General features: G+C 43.1%; 1 protein-coding gene across 4 annotated transcripts in view; it reads right to left on the reverse strand.

Moving 5' to 3' along the window:
• Positions 1-15,931, reverse strand: part of mprip (myosin phosphatase Rho interacting protein) — a 50,879-nt gene that overhangs the window by 8,144 nt on the left and 26,804 nt on the right. For 2 of the 4 annotated variants that reach the window (XM_036142558.1, XM_036142559.1), the window contains exons 10-16: positions 11,414-11,470; positions 10,952-11,020; positions 10,760-10,849; positions 10,063-10,172; positions 7,205-7,766; positions 5,649-5,786; positions 757-3,303 (exon numbers count right to left, since the gene is read on the reverse strand). In XM_036142558.1, the coding sequence (XP_035998451.1) occupies positions 757-3,303; positions 5,649-5,786; positions 7,205-7,766; positions 10,063-10,172; positions 10,760-10,849; positions 10,952-11,020; positions 11,414-11,470 (3,573 nt within the window). The remainder of the gene's footprint in view (positions 1-756; positions 3,304-5,648; positions 5,787-7,204; positions 7,767-10,062; positions 10,173-10,759; positions 10,850-10,951; positions 11,021-11,413; positions 11,471-15,931) is intronic. The other 2 variants (XM_012864090.3, XM_036142560.1) reach the window with 2 other exon arrangements.

The raw sequence follows: 15,931 nt of genomic DNA on the forward strand, positions 1-15,931 counted from the left end.
AGTTGTTTGGCAAAATAATCAGTCAACTTTCTAGCCGTTTCCTGGCCTTCATCAGCAAATAATTTCCAATTTTTACCTCAATTTACTTTTAAATAAGGAACAAAGCAGTCCCATAAGGAGACGGGTGGCTAGTCCAGTTAAACTATTTCATTGCATAAACTGGAGATTCTGAGCACTGAGCTGAATAATATTTAAAGACAGCTATGAATGCAGAGTTCCAGAAAAAGCTAGCAAGCAGACTGGCGTAAAATTACTTTGTCAAACACACCAAACACCATCTGTCATGGAGCAAAAGCAGCACATCAGGTTAAATGGTTAGTATGGAAAAGCCAAGGGAACGAGGAACTGAACACACGTATCATATTAAAGCAGATATTCACCTGAAAGGGCCTTTAGAAAACTGATTACATCCTGCTACGTTTGCATCACATTTAACCATTCAAAATAGCTTCAGATTGTTGAAACATTTATCAGAATATAAATGGGGGCTCATGTGCTTACTTCTCTTTGATCTTTTTTGGTCGCTAGAGTTTATCAGCTAATGGTAAAGCTGAAGGAATAGGCACATGAGCCCCGCAGGAGGTTAGTTTTCATGCAACACAGAGGAAACGTGGTTTACAGCACAAAGAGCCAGAGAGCAGTGATCGGGGTTAGGAAGGGGGGTTAGGTCGGGGAAGGAATGGGAACTGGCAATGCCACAAAGGAAAACAAGGCATCACAAGACGGGAGGACGGCAAGGACAAGGAGCGCTTCCACCTTAAGGTTTTCCAGGTCTCTCTCGTATTTCAGCCGTAGGGCGTTTGTGTCGCCCTGCTCATCCCGTCGCCTCATCTCTTCGGCCATGGCTGAGACCTGGCTCACCAGCTCCTGGATGCGTTCCTGCAGGGCCGAGGCGTCCTGCACCGGCGCCTCCTCCTCTGTTTCGGTCTGCTCCCGGTTTGCTGGACTCGTCATGATTCTCAACTCTTCCATTTCCCGCTGGAATCTCTCGAGGAGTTTCCTCTTCTCGTCCTCGTGCTTGTTTTTCAGGTTCTCCATGCAGTTCGTCACCGAGTCCATCTCTTTAATATTTTCCTCTGAATGAAGGCGGATTGCTTCGTTGGCCTTTTCAACTTCCTGCCTTAATTTTTCAAGTTCCTTCTCGTAGTTGTTTTTGACGTCTCGTAACTCCTTCCTGTGTCTCGCAACCAGGTCCTGAAGCTCAATGGTTTTCTCCAATGAATCTATGGGCTCTCCTTCAATCTGGATCAAAGCTTGTGGCGCGGCTGAAGGTTTCAGGGAAAGCTGATTCTGGAGATCTTCCAGTTTGGACTGAAGATCACTAGCAGTTTCTTTAAGTTTAGGGCAATTCGGACAGCTCAGGCTCTCCGTCTGCACTGCGGTCTCATTTTGCTTTAGCTCTATTTCACGCTGGACGTTCAGCCTGACAATCACATACGACAGGCAAGCTTCTTTAAGGGAATCCAGGAGATATCTGGAAGGCAGCTTCTGCTCCCGCCCGACACCTAAACTTGTCAGAGCCAAGGAGAGAAGTTTGTCGTCTTTGTTCAGTTCCAGACTGGAAGCAATCTGCTTCAAGTGGTGGGACCTTCCCTCCAAGGTTTCTCCTAGCTGTCTAAGAATCATAGCGTATGTGTCATCGTCGAGCCAGCGGTACATTTTTGTGAGATCAATTTGCTTTTCACTCTCTGTCTTTCCCAGCAGCTCCAGACTCTTTTGCGCCTTTATCTGCTGGAGCAGCTCACTGATCTGTTTGTGTCCCTCAGGCTCTAACCCTTTATTGCTCAACACCAGACTCCAGAACTCCCACTCCACCACGGACCTCATATCCCTTCCACTGACGCAAAGAGGCTCTTCCTTACAAGAACCAAATAAAGTGCTTCTTAATAGACTAAGCATGGTTTCTACATCTGCATCTACCTTTGCTAACATCTCTACAACTTTATCTAAAGCCTCAGACCTCATCTCCAACTCAGCGACCACTTGCTTGAACAGTCCTTCATCGTCAACCTGCTCGTCTCCTACGTTTTCACACCCACCAGCATTCTCTCCATCTCTACCCTTCTTTTCTAACCTCTCTCGCAGCATCTTCGCTTCATTTTCTACTCCTGCTAGTTTCTCCCTGCTAACTTGCTCAATTTCCTGATTTAGTGCAACTAGTTCACCGTTTCGGGTTTCTAGCTCCGCACAGCGCTGCTCTGCGTTTCGCAGGCTCGCCTCGGTCTCTAGCACCTTGGCTTGAGAAGCTTCAAGTAGCTCTCTGAGATGTTCCTCCTCTGGATGCAAATCCTCGTCCTCGTAGTCTGCCTGGAAGCCCAGGCCTCTTAGTGTGGCCTCTTTCAGCTGGAGCTTCTTCTCAGTGTCTTTGAGGGTGCTGCCAAGTTCCTCCAAGGTAACTAATGCTTCATGGAGCCTTAAGGACTTCTCATTGAGCTCCCTCTCGTAATACTCCCGGTCTATGGCGTTGGCTTGATTTTCAGCCAGTTCCGCCTTTAGTCTCTTCAGCTCCTCCACGACCAGATGATGGTGTTTCCCACCCTGCTGGCTGACGAGTTCAGCTTTTAGTCTATCTATTTCTCTGTCGGCTTCTGTCAGCTGGTTTACTATCTCCTGGCACCGCTGTTTTAACGCACTGTTTTCGCCTGTTAGAAGTTCAACCCTCTGGGAGAGCAACCCAGTCGTCACGCCACTCGTCTCTGAATGGTTTTCTATTTTGGACAAAGAACTGTACGGGCCTTTTAAGGTTTCCAAACCTTGCTTCTGAACTTTCCCCATCATATCCTCCATGGTCAGAAGACGGGATTCATACTCTCGTATGCTCTCCCCTGCCCTGGCCAAACTCTTCTTTAAAGTTTGATTTTCAATCTCCTGCTGGCACTTCCAAGTCTCCAGGAGCTTCTGAAGTTCATCTTTTCCGGCCGTACTTTGAGTGAAGCTGTGGAGTTTCAATACTCTTCCGAGCTCCCTCAGAGTCAGAGGTTCGTCGGTCAGGAGAGCTTCCAGCTCCTGGATGACGTCTGCGCTGTCCTCGAGCACGAAGCTAACTCGTTTTTGGACAAGTTCAGTGGCAGCGCCTTCCGGCATAGGTGTTGTTTGGTCAGAAAAGTTAGGCTCCTTGATGGAGGCGTGAGAAAGCGAAAGGCCAAGCTGTGCCTGCATGTTGCGCTTTTTCAGCTCTTGCAGTTTCAGGAGCTCTTTGGTCTCCTGGTACTTCTTTGTTAAACTCTGTGCTTGGGAACTAACCGGTTCGGGCCTCTTCGTCTGGGGCGTCACATCAGCCTCCAGACCCAAAGGATGCTCCAGCTTGGAAAAGGGGACCAGACAGTTGGTTAACACACAGCAGGGGAGACAAAAAGCTTGCTAATAAATCTCAGCGTCATACCTATCTGTCAATCATTTTGCTGTCATTTTTAAAATCAGAATGTTATATTTCCATTTTCACATATTAATCCCAAATAAAACAAACAGAAATGCAATTCTAATCCAAATTTCCTTTCCAAGTTATTGCACAAACAAAATGCAGAAGGAAATTAAATGGCTGAGGTTAGTTAATCACAACAAGGCATGCATGTTAAATGGTTATTTGTTACTTCATGTTGTAAGTAATGCAGCATTAGTTCCAGCTAGAAGGTTTACTCGAGATCAGAAGACATCCAAAGTCCTTTTATGGCATATTGCTTACACCGGCGCAGTTCCTTTCTGAGGATACAGTAAATTGGAGCATCAAACTAAATTCTAATTATTCTAATGAACTGTACATGTGCTATACAAATAGTTCACAGAAACAAAAATAACAAAAATTGTCAGTGGCGCTTAAGCCTCAAGTTTCCTTAAAACCTCAAACAATTCCAAAACCATCGTCAAACAGAATATCCAACATCACATTCATGTCAGTGTATACTGTAGTTCTTTGGCAAAATTGTTAGCAGAACAGAAAGATGATGTATGCAGAAATTAATAGATGAACTGACTGTCATGCCAAAAAATTAGAGTACAAGATGTTATTTTCAGTCTGAGTCAACATTTTAATAAGGACTACAAAAGGATATTTCACTCTAATTTGACTTGAACAGAAAGTTTAATATTTTACAGAATGGTCTAAGTATACATAAGAATTTTAAACATGGAATATCTGAAATGTAGACAGAAATCTATAGATGATAAAAGAGGAAAAGTCATAGTGATCTTTTATAGACTGCATAAAAATGTGTTCTGAATAAACATCGACGTCTATGTGACTGTAGATGTGCAGTCACCACTTTGTCAGGACAAAATAGTGAATAAAGGGTCAAGAAAGTAATAAAAGGGAGGAGGGCTTGTATATTTAAAACAAAAGTCAATATATTCACTTACTATTTGTCTTGTTGACATTGGCTAATGATTAAAATTGGCAGATTTTTCAATTGATTGCACCATAGTCCTATCTGCTAACAGGTTCCACTAACAACACTCTTCAGTGGGGAAGTTCAAGCTGAGGGAAAAGCCTCAAAGATAACCATCCCAGCATCAGTGACGTGTTTAAAAATGAAATCAAAAGAAAAACAGTGATGTAAGAAGCACTTTAAAAGGAAACAGTTGTCTACATAATTCTTTTTTAGCTTGCTTTTTGTCATCTGCCTCTTTCTGTTTATCTGTCTTTGTTTTCTGAGCAGGTGCCACTCAAGAAATTAGCAGCTTTCCTGTTCCTTTAGGTCGTTTCCCCATTTCTCTGCACAGCTGCGGCACACCGGCAACCTTTAGCTAGAACGACTGTGCTCGACACTGCAAAGACATTCCTCCTGGCTCTGATTGGTCGTTTCTGACCGGGAGCGGTGCATTTCAGCAAATGGCAGTAGGACCCCTGGGAGGAGCCAGAGGAACTTTATTGTTTTTTTTTTTGTTTTTTTGTTTTTTTTAGAAATTATCTGTTGCATATTGTACTATCAATACAGTTTTAACAAATGTGTACAACAAATACATTTTACGAAATTTACCTACTGCTGCTTTAAGTACTCCAGAAAATACACATGGAGACTGCTGTTAGAGTAACGAAATCAGTGCCAATTGTGCTCATTTCCTATAGAAGAGGTTGAAGAGATGCACACTTTCTGAAAAGGAAACTGTTCACAAATGTGTGGGAAGTTTTTATCTCCATAAGCAAGGATTAAATATCTTAATTACTGGTGTTTGCCAACTGCACAGCCATGTGCATGACTCCTAAATCTATAGAACCCTGTGAAAGCACTAAACCTTCAGCAAAGATCACCGTCCCTGTGCTTCACATTAGAGTGAAATAACCCTCTGCGAGTCACATTAGCATCTAGCTCGCTTAAGTCTTTTGGTCCACATACAATGCATTTCTGAAACGAATAAAAGTTCAAAAATAGAACAGACAGAACGCAGAGAGAAGATCATTAACTAGTAGAAAGCCGGTGTAGTACAAGGATTTCACTGTTTTAAACATGCAATGAACTCATGCAAGGCCTCAAACCCAGAGGACCTGTAGTTTTAATGTCAGTTTTTGTTTTTATTACGTTAACATAACATGCAAAGGATGTTACAATATGAAGTGGAGGTTTCTGCCCAGCACGTCATGAACTCTTGAGCCTTCCACTACAGCAGAGCTAATTACACGTAATGAAGCTGCGTACTGGAGGCGGCCAACTCACCGGGGAGACGTAACCGGAGCGGATGTCCTGCTCTCGCTCCAGAGCCGTCCTCAGCTGGAGCTCCAGCTCCTGCTTGTGCTTGTTCGAGTCAAGTAGCTGCTGGTGACAGCTCGCCAACTGGGCCTTCAGGTCCTCTATCTGCAACAGCAGGTAAACGCTGCCCTGGTTATTCGGTTTTTAACGAGATTAACCAGACATCAGTTAAATATACTCAGCTCTTCCTTTTGTTGTGGAAATTAAACAATGAGCCAATGAGACTGGGTGGTATACCAGCTTCCATCTATTTTCAAACCAGCAATAAAACTACACAATGCACCGCCCCACCCAGACTTTCCTCTGGTTTTGTCAGAACCAAGCTGAGCTTCAGACTTGTTTACAGCCTCTTCTCGCTGCCAGCTTTTCTACTTTGTTCATGTGGGTCTCTGAAGTCTTAAAATGTGACAAAGCTGTCAAATCCAAAAACTTGTTTTGTCATCTTATGCCTATCCTCTGTGTGAGGTACATTTTACATGTGTAATAGTCAAAAACGTTTTTACCCTATTTGTGTCTGAATGGCCATCTTTGATGCTCTATAGATAGTAGTGTCATAGGGGAGCTACATTTTATTAACATTGTTTTAGAAAATAACGAGTCTACGTTAGATTTTGCAATCTCATCTTAGAGTTTATGATGATTTAATAATCAGCAATGAGTAGTCATCCCGCTTAAACCTTTCCACATTTTGTCACTTTGAAAACAGAAACTTCACTGCATTTTTTTGGGACTTTATGTATGGTCTGAAAAGTGAGGGTTTTATATGGAACCATCCCGTGCGAAATAATTTTTGAAGAACCACATTTTTAAAAGTCTGTTTAGAGATAGACATTTTCTGACATTCGTTTGGGAGAGAAAGAAAACAAAAAAATTAAAATTAAAATTGTCCAAGCCTGTGAGTTCAGGAGTACGGTCATGTCTTGGTAAGCTTGGAGTTGTGCTACACTCTCTGATTGATTGACCAGAGTTGTGTGTGATGTTCACGGCTACAAAGTGTCCCCAGTTTTATCCCTGACCCGTCTGCAGACGTTTCCCTTCACAGAACACCTGGGTTTATAAACAAACAGAGTATTTTCTAATCAGCTGATTTCTGGCGGTGATTGACAGCAATAAAAGTCATGTTAAGGGGTAAATACAAATGAATAGTCCTCAGACTTTTGTTTGTGAAAACATTTTAGAGAACTACAAAACCTTTCCCTTCACAGTTCTGCAGTGATATGTAGGGTTATCACACTAAAAAACAATGAAATACATGACAGTTTGAAGCTGTATTGTGACAAAATGTAAAGAAAAAATGGTTTAAAGGGACAAAGCGCTTTAGCAGGGAATCAATCTGTCAATAAAAATGCATTGATTGTAAACAAGCTGTAAACAGGATTGACTATCGTCTGGTTGACAGCTGGTTTTCACTTGGAACAGTTTCAGAGACCTGGTACTGAAGATGAAATACAAACTATGTCTGAGTGGTCGCCAAGCTGTTTCTGCAGCTGAAATGAAGAAGCCATGACAGCCGGTGAACGTACCCCTTGCTTGTAACTCTCCAGCAGCAGCTCCAGCTCCGAGGTCTCCATGGACTGCACTGTGCCGGGTAGAGGGACCCTCCTCTCGTCTCGGATGGGCGTCTTCTCCACCTGCCGCCAGTGTTCTTCGATCACCTCCTCCACCCTCTGCTGCTTCTCCAAAGACGCGGGACTAACGGCGGCGGTGTGCACGACTCCATCACCCTCATCGCAGTCTATCCTCCCTCCACCTGGAGCGGACGCGTGCTCAGAGCCGGTCACGCACTCGTATCTCTTCCGCCTCTCCTCTCTCCTCCTGCTGCGATCCAGGTCCCCCCTGTCCGCCTGGAGGCTCTCGGCCTCCTGGGCCCGCTGCTGAGCCAGCGCCTGAGCGATGGGCCTGAACTCGGCCCAGTCGAACGTCTTCGAGCGGCCTTCCCGTCTGCGTTCGCGTGCTCTGCTTTTGAGGACGCCTGGGGCAGATTCTCTCTCCACCGAGGACGCCTCAGAGGAGGGCGAGTCCTGAGCTACGTCTGGTCTGACGAGACCCTCCAAAGCAGAGAAGGAGCCATGGTCCTCTGTTGAGCTGAAAAGCAGGAAAAAACAAAAGATTGAACAACACCGTAATGAACAGGAGGCTCGTCCCAACTCTGGACAGTGCTCACACACTAAACACACTCTGTAGGTTACTAACATCCACTTTAAGCACATTTATGTGAGAAATAAGATCGACTTGATGTCTTTACTTCTAAACCATGTAGGTTAACTTAAAGAGAGCTGCTGTATGAAAGTAGCTGATGGAACCATTGTCCCCTTATCATTTTCCACTTTGATTCTGGGCCTTTCCTCCCACCCCTGTGATTACCTCTGCGGGTTAACATGGGGCATCGGGTGAAAGCAGGCCCGCCTGATATACTTCAGGAGGTGGCTGTAGAGCTGTGACAGCTGGGATATGCAGGGGGCGCGGTGGGCTCATGGGACTCGAGTGACACGGTAATCGTGAAGTGTAGATAAGGCCAGATCAGCTGAGCGGGGCACGCTGACTGGTCTGCTGCTCAGGAATAAGCTCAGCAGGATGTAGCGATTAAAACTACAGCGCCACAGATAAATCAGCTTTGGGAAAAAAAAAAAAAAAAAAATAACTGTCTTATTTATTTTCTCTTTTTTCCCCCCAGTCAGTGACGCACTAACAATGGACCTTGTTAACACTCTTCAGTGTTTACCAGCTCTGGTAGCAGAAACCTGCTGCCTCAGCAAGCCTTTGCTCGGCAAGATGGACAAACCGCTTTTCTCAAGAGCTGGGAGTTTGGTAAACGGCGTTTTTTAAATGTAATGAGGAAATACTTTCATTTTAAATTTAGCTAGAAAGACTGAGTGAAACCACAAGCATCAACGTTCATAAAAAAAAAGGTGGACTAGCATTGAAACCTCGTCATGACCTCCTGTTACACAATGAGTGACTCTAGAACTGTGCTTGGTGAATATACTAACAGTACTCAGCCTTTTATCCATCCCCAACCTGTCTTTATAATTTTTAAAAGTGTTTCTAAAGTCTTTGACCTGCCAATACTGATTTTAGCTTGGTCCGATTTCTCTGCTGTTTGATTTGTCTTTTAAGTCTGACCTCAGATCTGGAAACAATGCCAGATCCTGGCTGTGGTTGAGTCGGTCAAAGAGTCATATTGGCAGATTGCAGTGCCGGCTATTATTATCAACACACACTCCATTTTATGTGTTGAAATATTGAATAACCTTTTTTACAGGATTATGTGTGCAACTCTATGTTAATGTAATCCAAACTGTCAGAGTTGATATCTGCAATGCTCATATAGACTCTATAGGTTACTAATGCCCACCGTCTTATCGACAGTACACAGCTCAACAACATTCACTTTTCCAAGTTGCAACTCCAACTTCATGGCGTCATTATTAGGAGCAATGGGCCTGACAAAATTATCACAGAGCTGAGACTTTTAAACTTTCCTTAACATGTATATTAACGATTAAAACAATCAGAGTAACATTTTTTGCTGTTAAACAGCAGTCTGCACGTTTTTCCCCAAAAATGCAGCCCACTAGCATTTTCAATAGGCTGCCAATATTAGCAAATTCATATTGTACTAGAGGTAAAAAAGGATAAAACTGCAAATTAGCCTTCCTGTTCTCTGTCTCACTCAGTGTATGAAAGTGGATTTTAAATCCTTGCTTTTGACATTTAAATGATTCAGTTGTGCTCTTTATAAAGTAGAGCTGGACTGCTTTGGTCTAAATTCCTCGTTATTGTTGCCCCACAGCCCCTCTTTTCGCCCCTTTCCTGCATCTCTTTTTGCTGAAAAAAAATGCAAAGGAGGCACTTCACACCCCGCCCCCCTCCAAGTCTCAGAGCGTTCCACTACACCCCATTCGGCCATTTTTGTAGTATGCTGGGGGACGGTGTAATGAACAGTGTGGGTTAATACATCCAATAACCAAACATTTTCACGCGTCCACTTGCAGCTTTGGCATGAAAATGGCTGATTCTTGAGACTGGTTAGCCAGAAATCTATGACCTTGTGTAGCATGTCCGCAGCAAATACTGTGATTGTTCAAAAAACATAATGAGCACTCCTTGAAACTCCAAGTACACAACAAAATGTAATTAATAGCTAAAAAAGTGGATTTTGCGTGAAAAGTCTGTTTTAAAAGTAACTCCTTCAGTCGTACGTAAAGAACAAACACTTGATCCATGTCACCATAGAAACTAGAATTGTCGTTTTAAAATAGCTTCTCATAACTTTTAGCGCGAACACAGGATTTAGCAGTTTAGCCAATTTTCCGGCAGCTCCTCCCACAAAACAGCAAACAGAACTATACCTGGCTGCTTTGACCCAACATGTACTGACCTGGCCACGTCCGGGGCAGTGGACGGTCTCACGTTCTTCATGACCGCCTGGATCCAGTTCCTGCGTATGCCTGCCGTCATGGCCGACAGAGTGTGAACTCCTTCCTGGGTCTGTCCACAGTTAAGCCCAGAATGAAGAGAAACCCAGAAACACTTAGGCAATGCGTTCTGTTCAGTCTGGTGGTTAGCAATAGCGTAGCTGTTAAAAGGTATTTTTTATTTTGTGTTGTGTGATGTTGTTGAATTCAGCAATAGGAAAACCATATTCCAGGACTGCAGGGTACAATTTATTACTAGGGATGCTCGATATTGCCTTTTTGCCGATATTCCAAACACTGAATTTCCGATATAAGCCGATACCGATATAATTAAACTACAAACATTTTTTATTACAAACATGCAAACTTCTAGTTAGCTTCACTGCTGCTACGCAGTGTGCCGTCTGGCGCGGTTTAATGATGTCATCAGGGAGCGTCGCATGTTGGCAAAAGCGCTCGTGTCAGCATATTTCACAAAATCTTGGCATTATATTATCGCCTTTTCATTATCAGGGGGGAAAACCAATAAGGATATAGACAGATATTACATAATTATGCTAATATTGGCCGGCCAATATTATCGGACGTCCCTACTTATTACCCTTAACCCCCTTCAAGGGAAGATGGTGGAGAAGGACAGAAACAAGCAAAGCCTCTTACATGAATTTGAAAACCGTAGTTGCGTTGAGCCTGGCATTCGGTTACACTGTAACAGGTGGACAGGTCAATCTCCCCGTCCAAGTCTGAGGCCTGATGGGTGACAAAAAAAAGACATGCAGACAAAAACATCACATCACAAAAAGTACGACAAATGACAAGACAGAAGGGACAGCATGAATCAAATGAGCTCACCTCCTCTGCAATTGAATCTTTATAGTATCTCAGGCTGTGATCCGTCAACACAAACCAGTATTTCTTCCACTGAGAAAAGATAATGACGTTTAGACACATAAAGTCCAAAGACGTGCAATTTGAAAAAGTAACCATGTAGGAATCTGTCACAACCCTCCAGAAACCCGGCCGACAATAAAACCTGCTCTAAATGGCAGCAGCAGCTTGCTCCTCTTTACATCGCATAATGGAACATTTTTAAGCCTTCGGGCTCCACCCTCATCTTTTAAGTCCATTCAAGGTGGAACATGAAAGCGAGGCCACGGCCCTGTATAAAGGCCATAGGATGGTACAGACACCGGAGTGCTTTAGGAGCACAGCTCAGATGCCGTTTGAACTCGTCTTGACGAGAAAACTGTGTTTTAGGGTGACAGAAACCTCCTTTGTTTGTTATTCGGCTGATCAGACTGGGACTTTCAGTACCTGGCCTTGCTCGTCCAGCTTCACCATCCAGCCTTTCTTGAAGTTGAGCAGATCCGGCTAAAAAGAAACAAGCAGCACAGAGATAAAAGGGTGAATAAAGTAAATTCAAGCTGACCCACAGGTATAGCAGCACTTTCCAGCTCCTCACCCTGAGCTCTAGAAATCCTGCTGAAGTATTCACAACCCTGGAGCTCTTCTACATTTTGTCATGCTCCAACCACAGAATCAATTAAACACGTCTTATTGGGATTTTATGTCTTATACCACTACAAAGTAGCTCTTAATTGTGAGGTGGACTTAAAATGAAAGGGCAAATTAAGAGCATGAAATGATGAATTGTGTTCAGAAAAATTTATTGTCAAAATACTCTAAAGAGGAAACCTTTTCTATACCCTAAAACCAGGCCCTTTAATGTATTCATTTACTTATTTTATTAAGTTAGTTTGACGTTACACAAGGGAAGCCTGTTCTTAGAAGTGCAACACCACTAGCAGCAAACATCTTGTGATCTAATTTAATAGTTTACTTTGGCGGGGCCGACCATCTTGTTTTATAAGCCTGTTGTAAAGCTTGTATTAAGTTGCACTTTGAATTCAGGCCAAGTCCCGGACGAGATGTTTAAAATAATAGCTTAGTTTTTAAAAAGTATTTGTCATTTTTTTTTATTAAAAGAAAGAGGGAAATAACATCAATTAATTGGATTTGTTTTATTTTTAAGCCATACTGCCTAGTCCTACCTGAACAGACAGACAGCTAGACCATGAAGAGTTTTAGAGCAAAGCATGTTTCATTTTAGAATGGCCTAGTCAAAGTCTAGACCCAAATCCTACTCAGAGGACTTAAATTGTTGTTCACAGAAGTTTTCCATCCACCCTGAGTTTGACAGTATGTGCTATATTGTATGTTGGTTGAACATAAAGTCCAAATAAAATGCATTGAAGCTTGTGGTTGTAACATGACAAAGACACAGGGGTATGCAAACTTTTGCAAGGTACTATAAACGACACAAACGCACTCCCAGCCGCTCAGCTGTGGGGAGAAGCTGACCCCATCAGTGGGATGGACGGTTTTAGCGCCCACACTGTTGAATTGTTGCCCACTGAACAGGGACAGCGTCTGCCATGAGTGTGGCTTAGTGCTCAGGACTGTTGTGGTGAGCTGCGCGTCCAAACCGTGGGAACGACAACACATACATCCATTAAACCGGTGACCACAGGAAGCAGTGCCAAGTGGTGATATTCTCTTCTCACACACTTCTTTTCCCCCCCGCAAACACAGCCAGCAGCAATGATCGCATGCATCTCTAAAACCTGCACACGTGGAGCATAATGAGTAGCATAACCTGGAGAGGAGAGAGAGCAGAGGGGGCTGCGCTGCCCCCTGCAGGGTGGAGGTTGGGCCGACAACAACCCCGCCCTGGCACCACCACACCAAGGCCAGGGGAACATCAGAAATAACAGAAGTAAGTCATAAACTCATATCAAGCCTACTGAATTTTCTCATCTTGACTGGATGCTAATGTTTTTTTATGTTTTACCCAAAACAAATACAGTTTGGCTGAGGATGTATCATTTACCACCTGCGTGCTAACTTTCTGACCATAAGAAACCCGCTAGAGGTAAATACGCAGCGAGATATTTCTCAAGGTTTAACTTTCACAAGCGTTGCCTAACCAGTTCTGGTCACTCAGCCCAAACAACAACAACAACTCGGCGACCTCTCTCTCCGCTCCGCTGAGGCCCTGGCACTGCTGCTGACCCCAGATCCTGCAGCTTAGCAGAACAGAGCAGAACAGGAGAGGCTTTGTCCCGGAGAGCACAGACGCACAGGAACACCCTGACCTTCCAAGAGTCCCGCTTGAAGTTCCTAATCAGAGCAAATCTAAACCTACTCATTTATTAGTCACCAGGCCTTAGAAAATACATTCCTTATCCTGCAGGAGCTGTTTGGTAACAAGTGACCTGAACTGTCAACAACACAGCTACCAGAAACGTGTTGAATTGATGCGTTACATAAAAAGCAGAACATGAAAGACTTTTGATCACAGCGAGATACAGAGTGACCCAACTCCTCAGCCCTGCATGACTTTAAAGCATCTTTCAGGTCCGATGAAGAAGCAGGCAGCTGCTTTGTGCTTCCTGAGCGGCGTCAGACAACTGCTGTATTTTTCGGACTATAAGTCACACTTTTTTCATAGTTTGACCAATCCTGCAACCTATAGTCAGGTATGACTTATATATCAAATTTAAATGGTAATTCTTATTGACCAACATGAACCTAGAACTAAACCGTTACCGTCTATAGCCACAAGAGGGCGCTCTAGCCTTGTGAATACTATATGCTGCTCCTGTATCACTTAAAATGTATTGAAACATTAACTTCTAGACAACAAAGACTGAACACATGTTTGTATGTTGTTCTGTTGTTTCAGTATCATTCACGCAGCAGAGCGTTGCCTGGTGCAGGACAAAGGACCCAGACCGTGACACAACCTCATTATCGGGCTGTCCGTGAAGCTAATAACACCTAGCGCTGTCTGGGCGGGTTACAACTTTACTGATCCATGTGAGCTTTATGTTGCTCTGAAACATCCGTGTTGTACTGTTAGCTTAGCATGTAGCACCGCTACGCTCATGGTCTAATTTATGAGTAATTCTTACAACTTTGAGCGTAACGACCCGTTACGCTGAAACGCGCTGGGTAAAACCTTGCTGATTGGAGTTGCTAATTTTCCCCATTCATCCTCCCAGGTATGTTCCATGGTATTCATCTGTTAATGGATGCAGCTGTGTAATTTAATAAAATAAGTTTTTAGTCTTGGATTGTGTGAACTAAATGTCTAAAAAATGCGTATAGTCCGGTATGACTTTTTTCCTCTTTATGACTAATGCGACTTATGTTCCGGAGTGACTTATAGTCTGAAGAATACGGTACATGAAGTCGCCCATACTGGAAATGAGCCTAAGAACAGGATATCAATCCAGAACTAAGAGAGAGAAACCCGATGATCAGGTTATTTCAGCTTTTATGCCGTTTACATGAACAAATCATGTACAGGCAATGTTGCTATCCAGGTTTCTGGCTCAATACCCATCCAAGTCATAGAAGTCTAATGTTTCATTAGAATCAGTGTCATGAATAGTCTATGACCAACATTATAGCTTTAAACAATGTTTGTGACACTGCTCCATTTCCTCACAATGAAAAGGTTTCTGCAGGTCAGCCTCAATCTGCTTCACAATTTGCTTAACCAAGGTGAAAAACTACTATTGTGTGCTGAAGGGTATAACTTCAGAATTTGTTTTGACACATACACCAAGAACTCTTCAATAAAAGCACATCTCACTCCTGCTAACATTTAAAAAAAAAAAAAAAAGTGGAGCATTTAGCTGAAGTGCTATATTAACGCTAGCATGTTTAATATCTGCTTTGATCTGACTTGTTGATATTTCGGCTCGTCTCATTTCAATTCAGTTGCAGTCGATTGCATGTGGACAAAACTCAAAAATGAAGTTGTTTTTTCTGTTTCAGTAACTCGGTGCTTTGCTTTGATCTTTGAATGTGCATAGCCACGTTATTTCACTTTATGTTTTGTTTTTGCTCAATTTATTAGTAAAAAAAAGCCTTTCGTGTTTATTTTTAATAACAGAGGAAGTATAACACGGTGCATGCGCAGCAGGGGATAAAACAAGGCAGCAGCAAATAGCTAATAGCATCTCCCAGCGAAACAATGCAGAATGTTCCAAGATCCTGTGGGGGGAAAAAAAGCAAAAATATATGATTCTAAGAGGGAAAAGACTGGACTGTCGCTGGGAATACAGTATGAACGTCGGTGTTCACTGAAGCAGATGCTAAACCTGCCGATTGCTCAGATGTGACCGCAGAGCTGATTGATGAGAGTACATTTTCTGATACGAGGCTTTTATAAAGCTGCTGCAGATCGGTGTATTTAATTAATAACGGTTGGTCTTCATTCCCGCCGAGCTGCTGCTTTACTGCAAGGAACTGCAGAGGGTCAGGCTCAGTCCGGCATTATTTACAAGTGATTTACATATTATTTAAGATAGCTGGCATTATGATAATTCTGCAATACTGCCGGTAGATGGTCATCAAAACATTATCAGGATGGAGGCTTGGCGTATATAACTTTATTTTATCATGATCAAATGGTTTTTGGTCTATTTTTATAAGTACATAAAGTGGCTATAAGCCTTTAAAGAACGGACAGATCAGGAGCTGCAGCACCCAATCCAGTCTCTCTCTTACTGCAAGATGATTGAATTAGGTTTGTCCAACTTTCAGTAACATTACACTTCAGACTTTTTAAGACCCAGTAAGAACATTATGAATAGGTTCAGGAAATTAGGAAAAGGTTTTAATTAACTTAGCCCCGTGTAACTTTTAGCCACTAGGGGCACTAGACCTGTAACTTCCAAGTTTAGTGCCCCTGAAGGCCACTAGTAACACTGCACTGTTGCAAAATCAAACGACCTCCCAGCATGTTTTGGAATCTGATAG

Source organism: Fundulus heteroclitus, chromosome 10, assembly GCF_011125445.2.
Source record: "Fundulus heteroclitus isolate FHET01 chromosome 10, MU-UCD_Fhet_4.1, whole genome shotgun sequence".
In the NCBI taxonomy this organism is placed as follows: Eukaryota; Metazoa; Chordata; class Actinopteri; order Cyprinodontiformes; family Fundulidae; genus Fundulus; species Fundulus heteroclitus.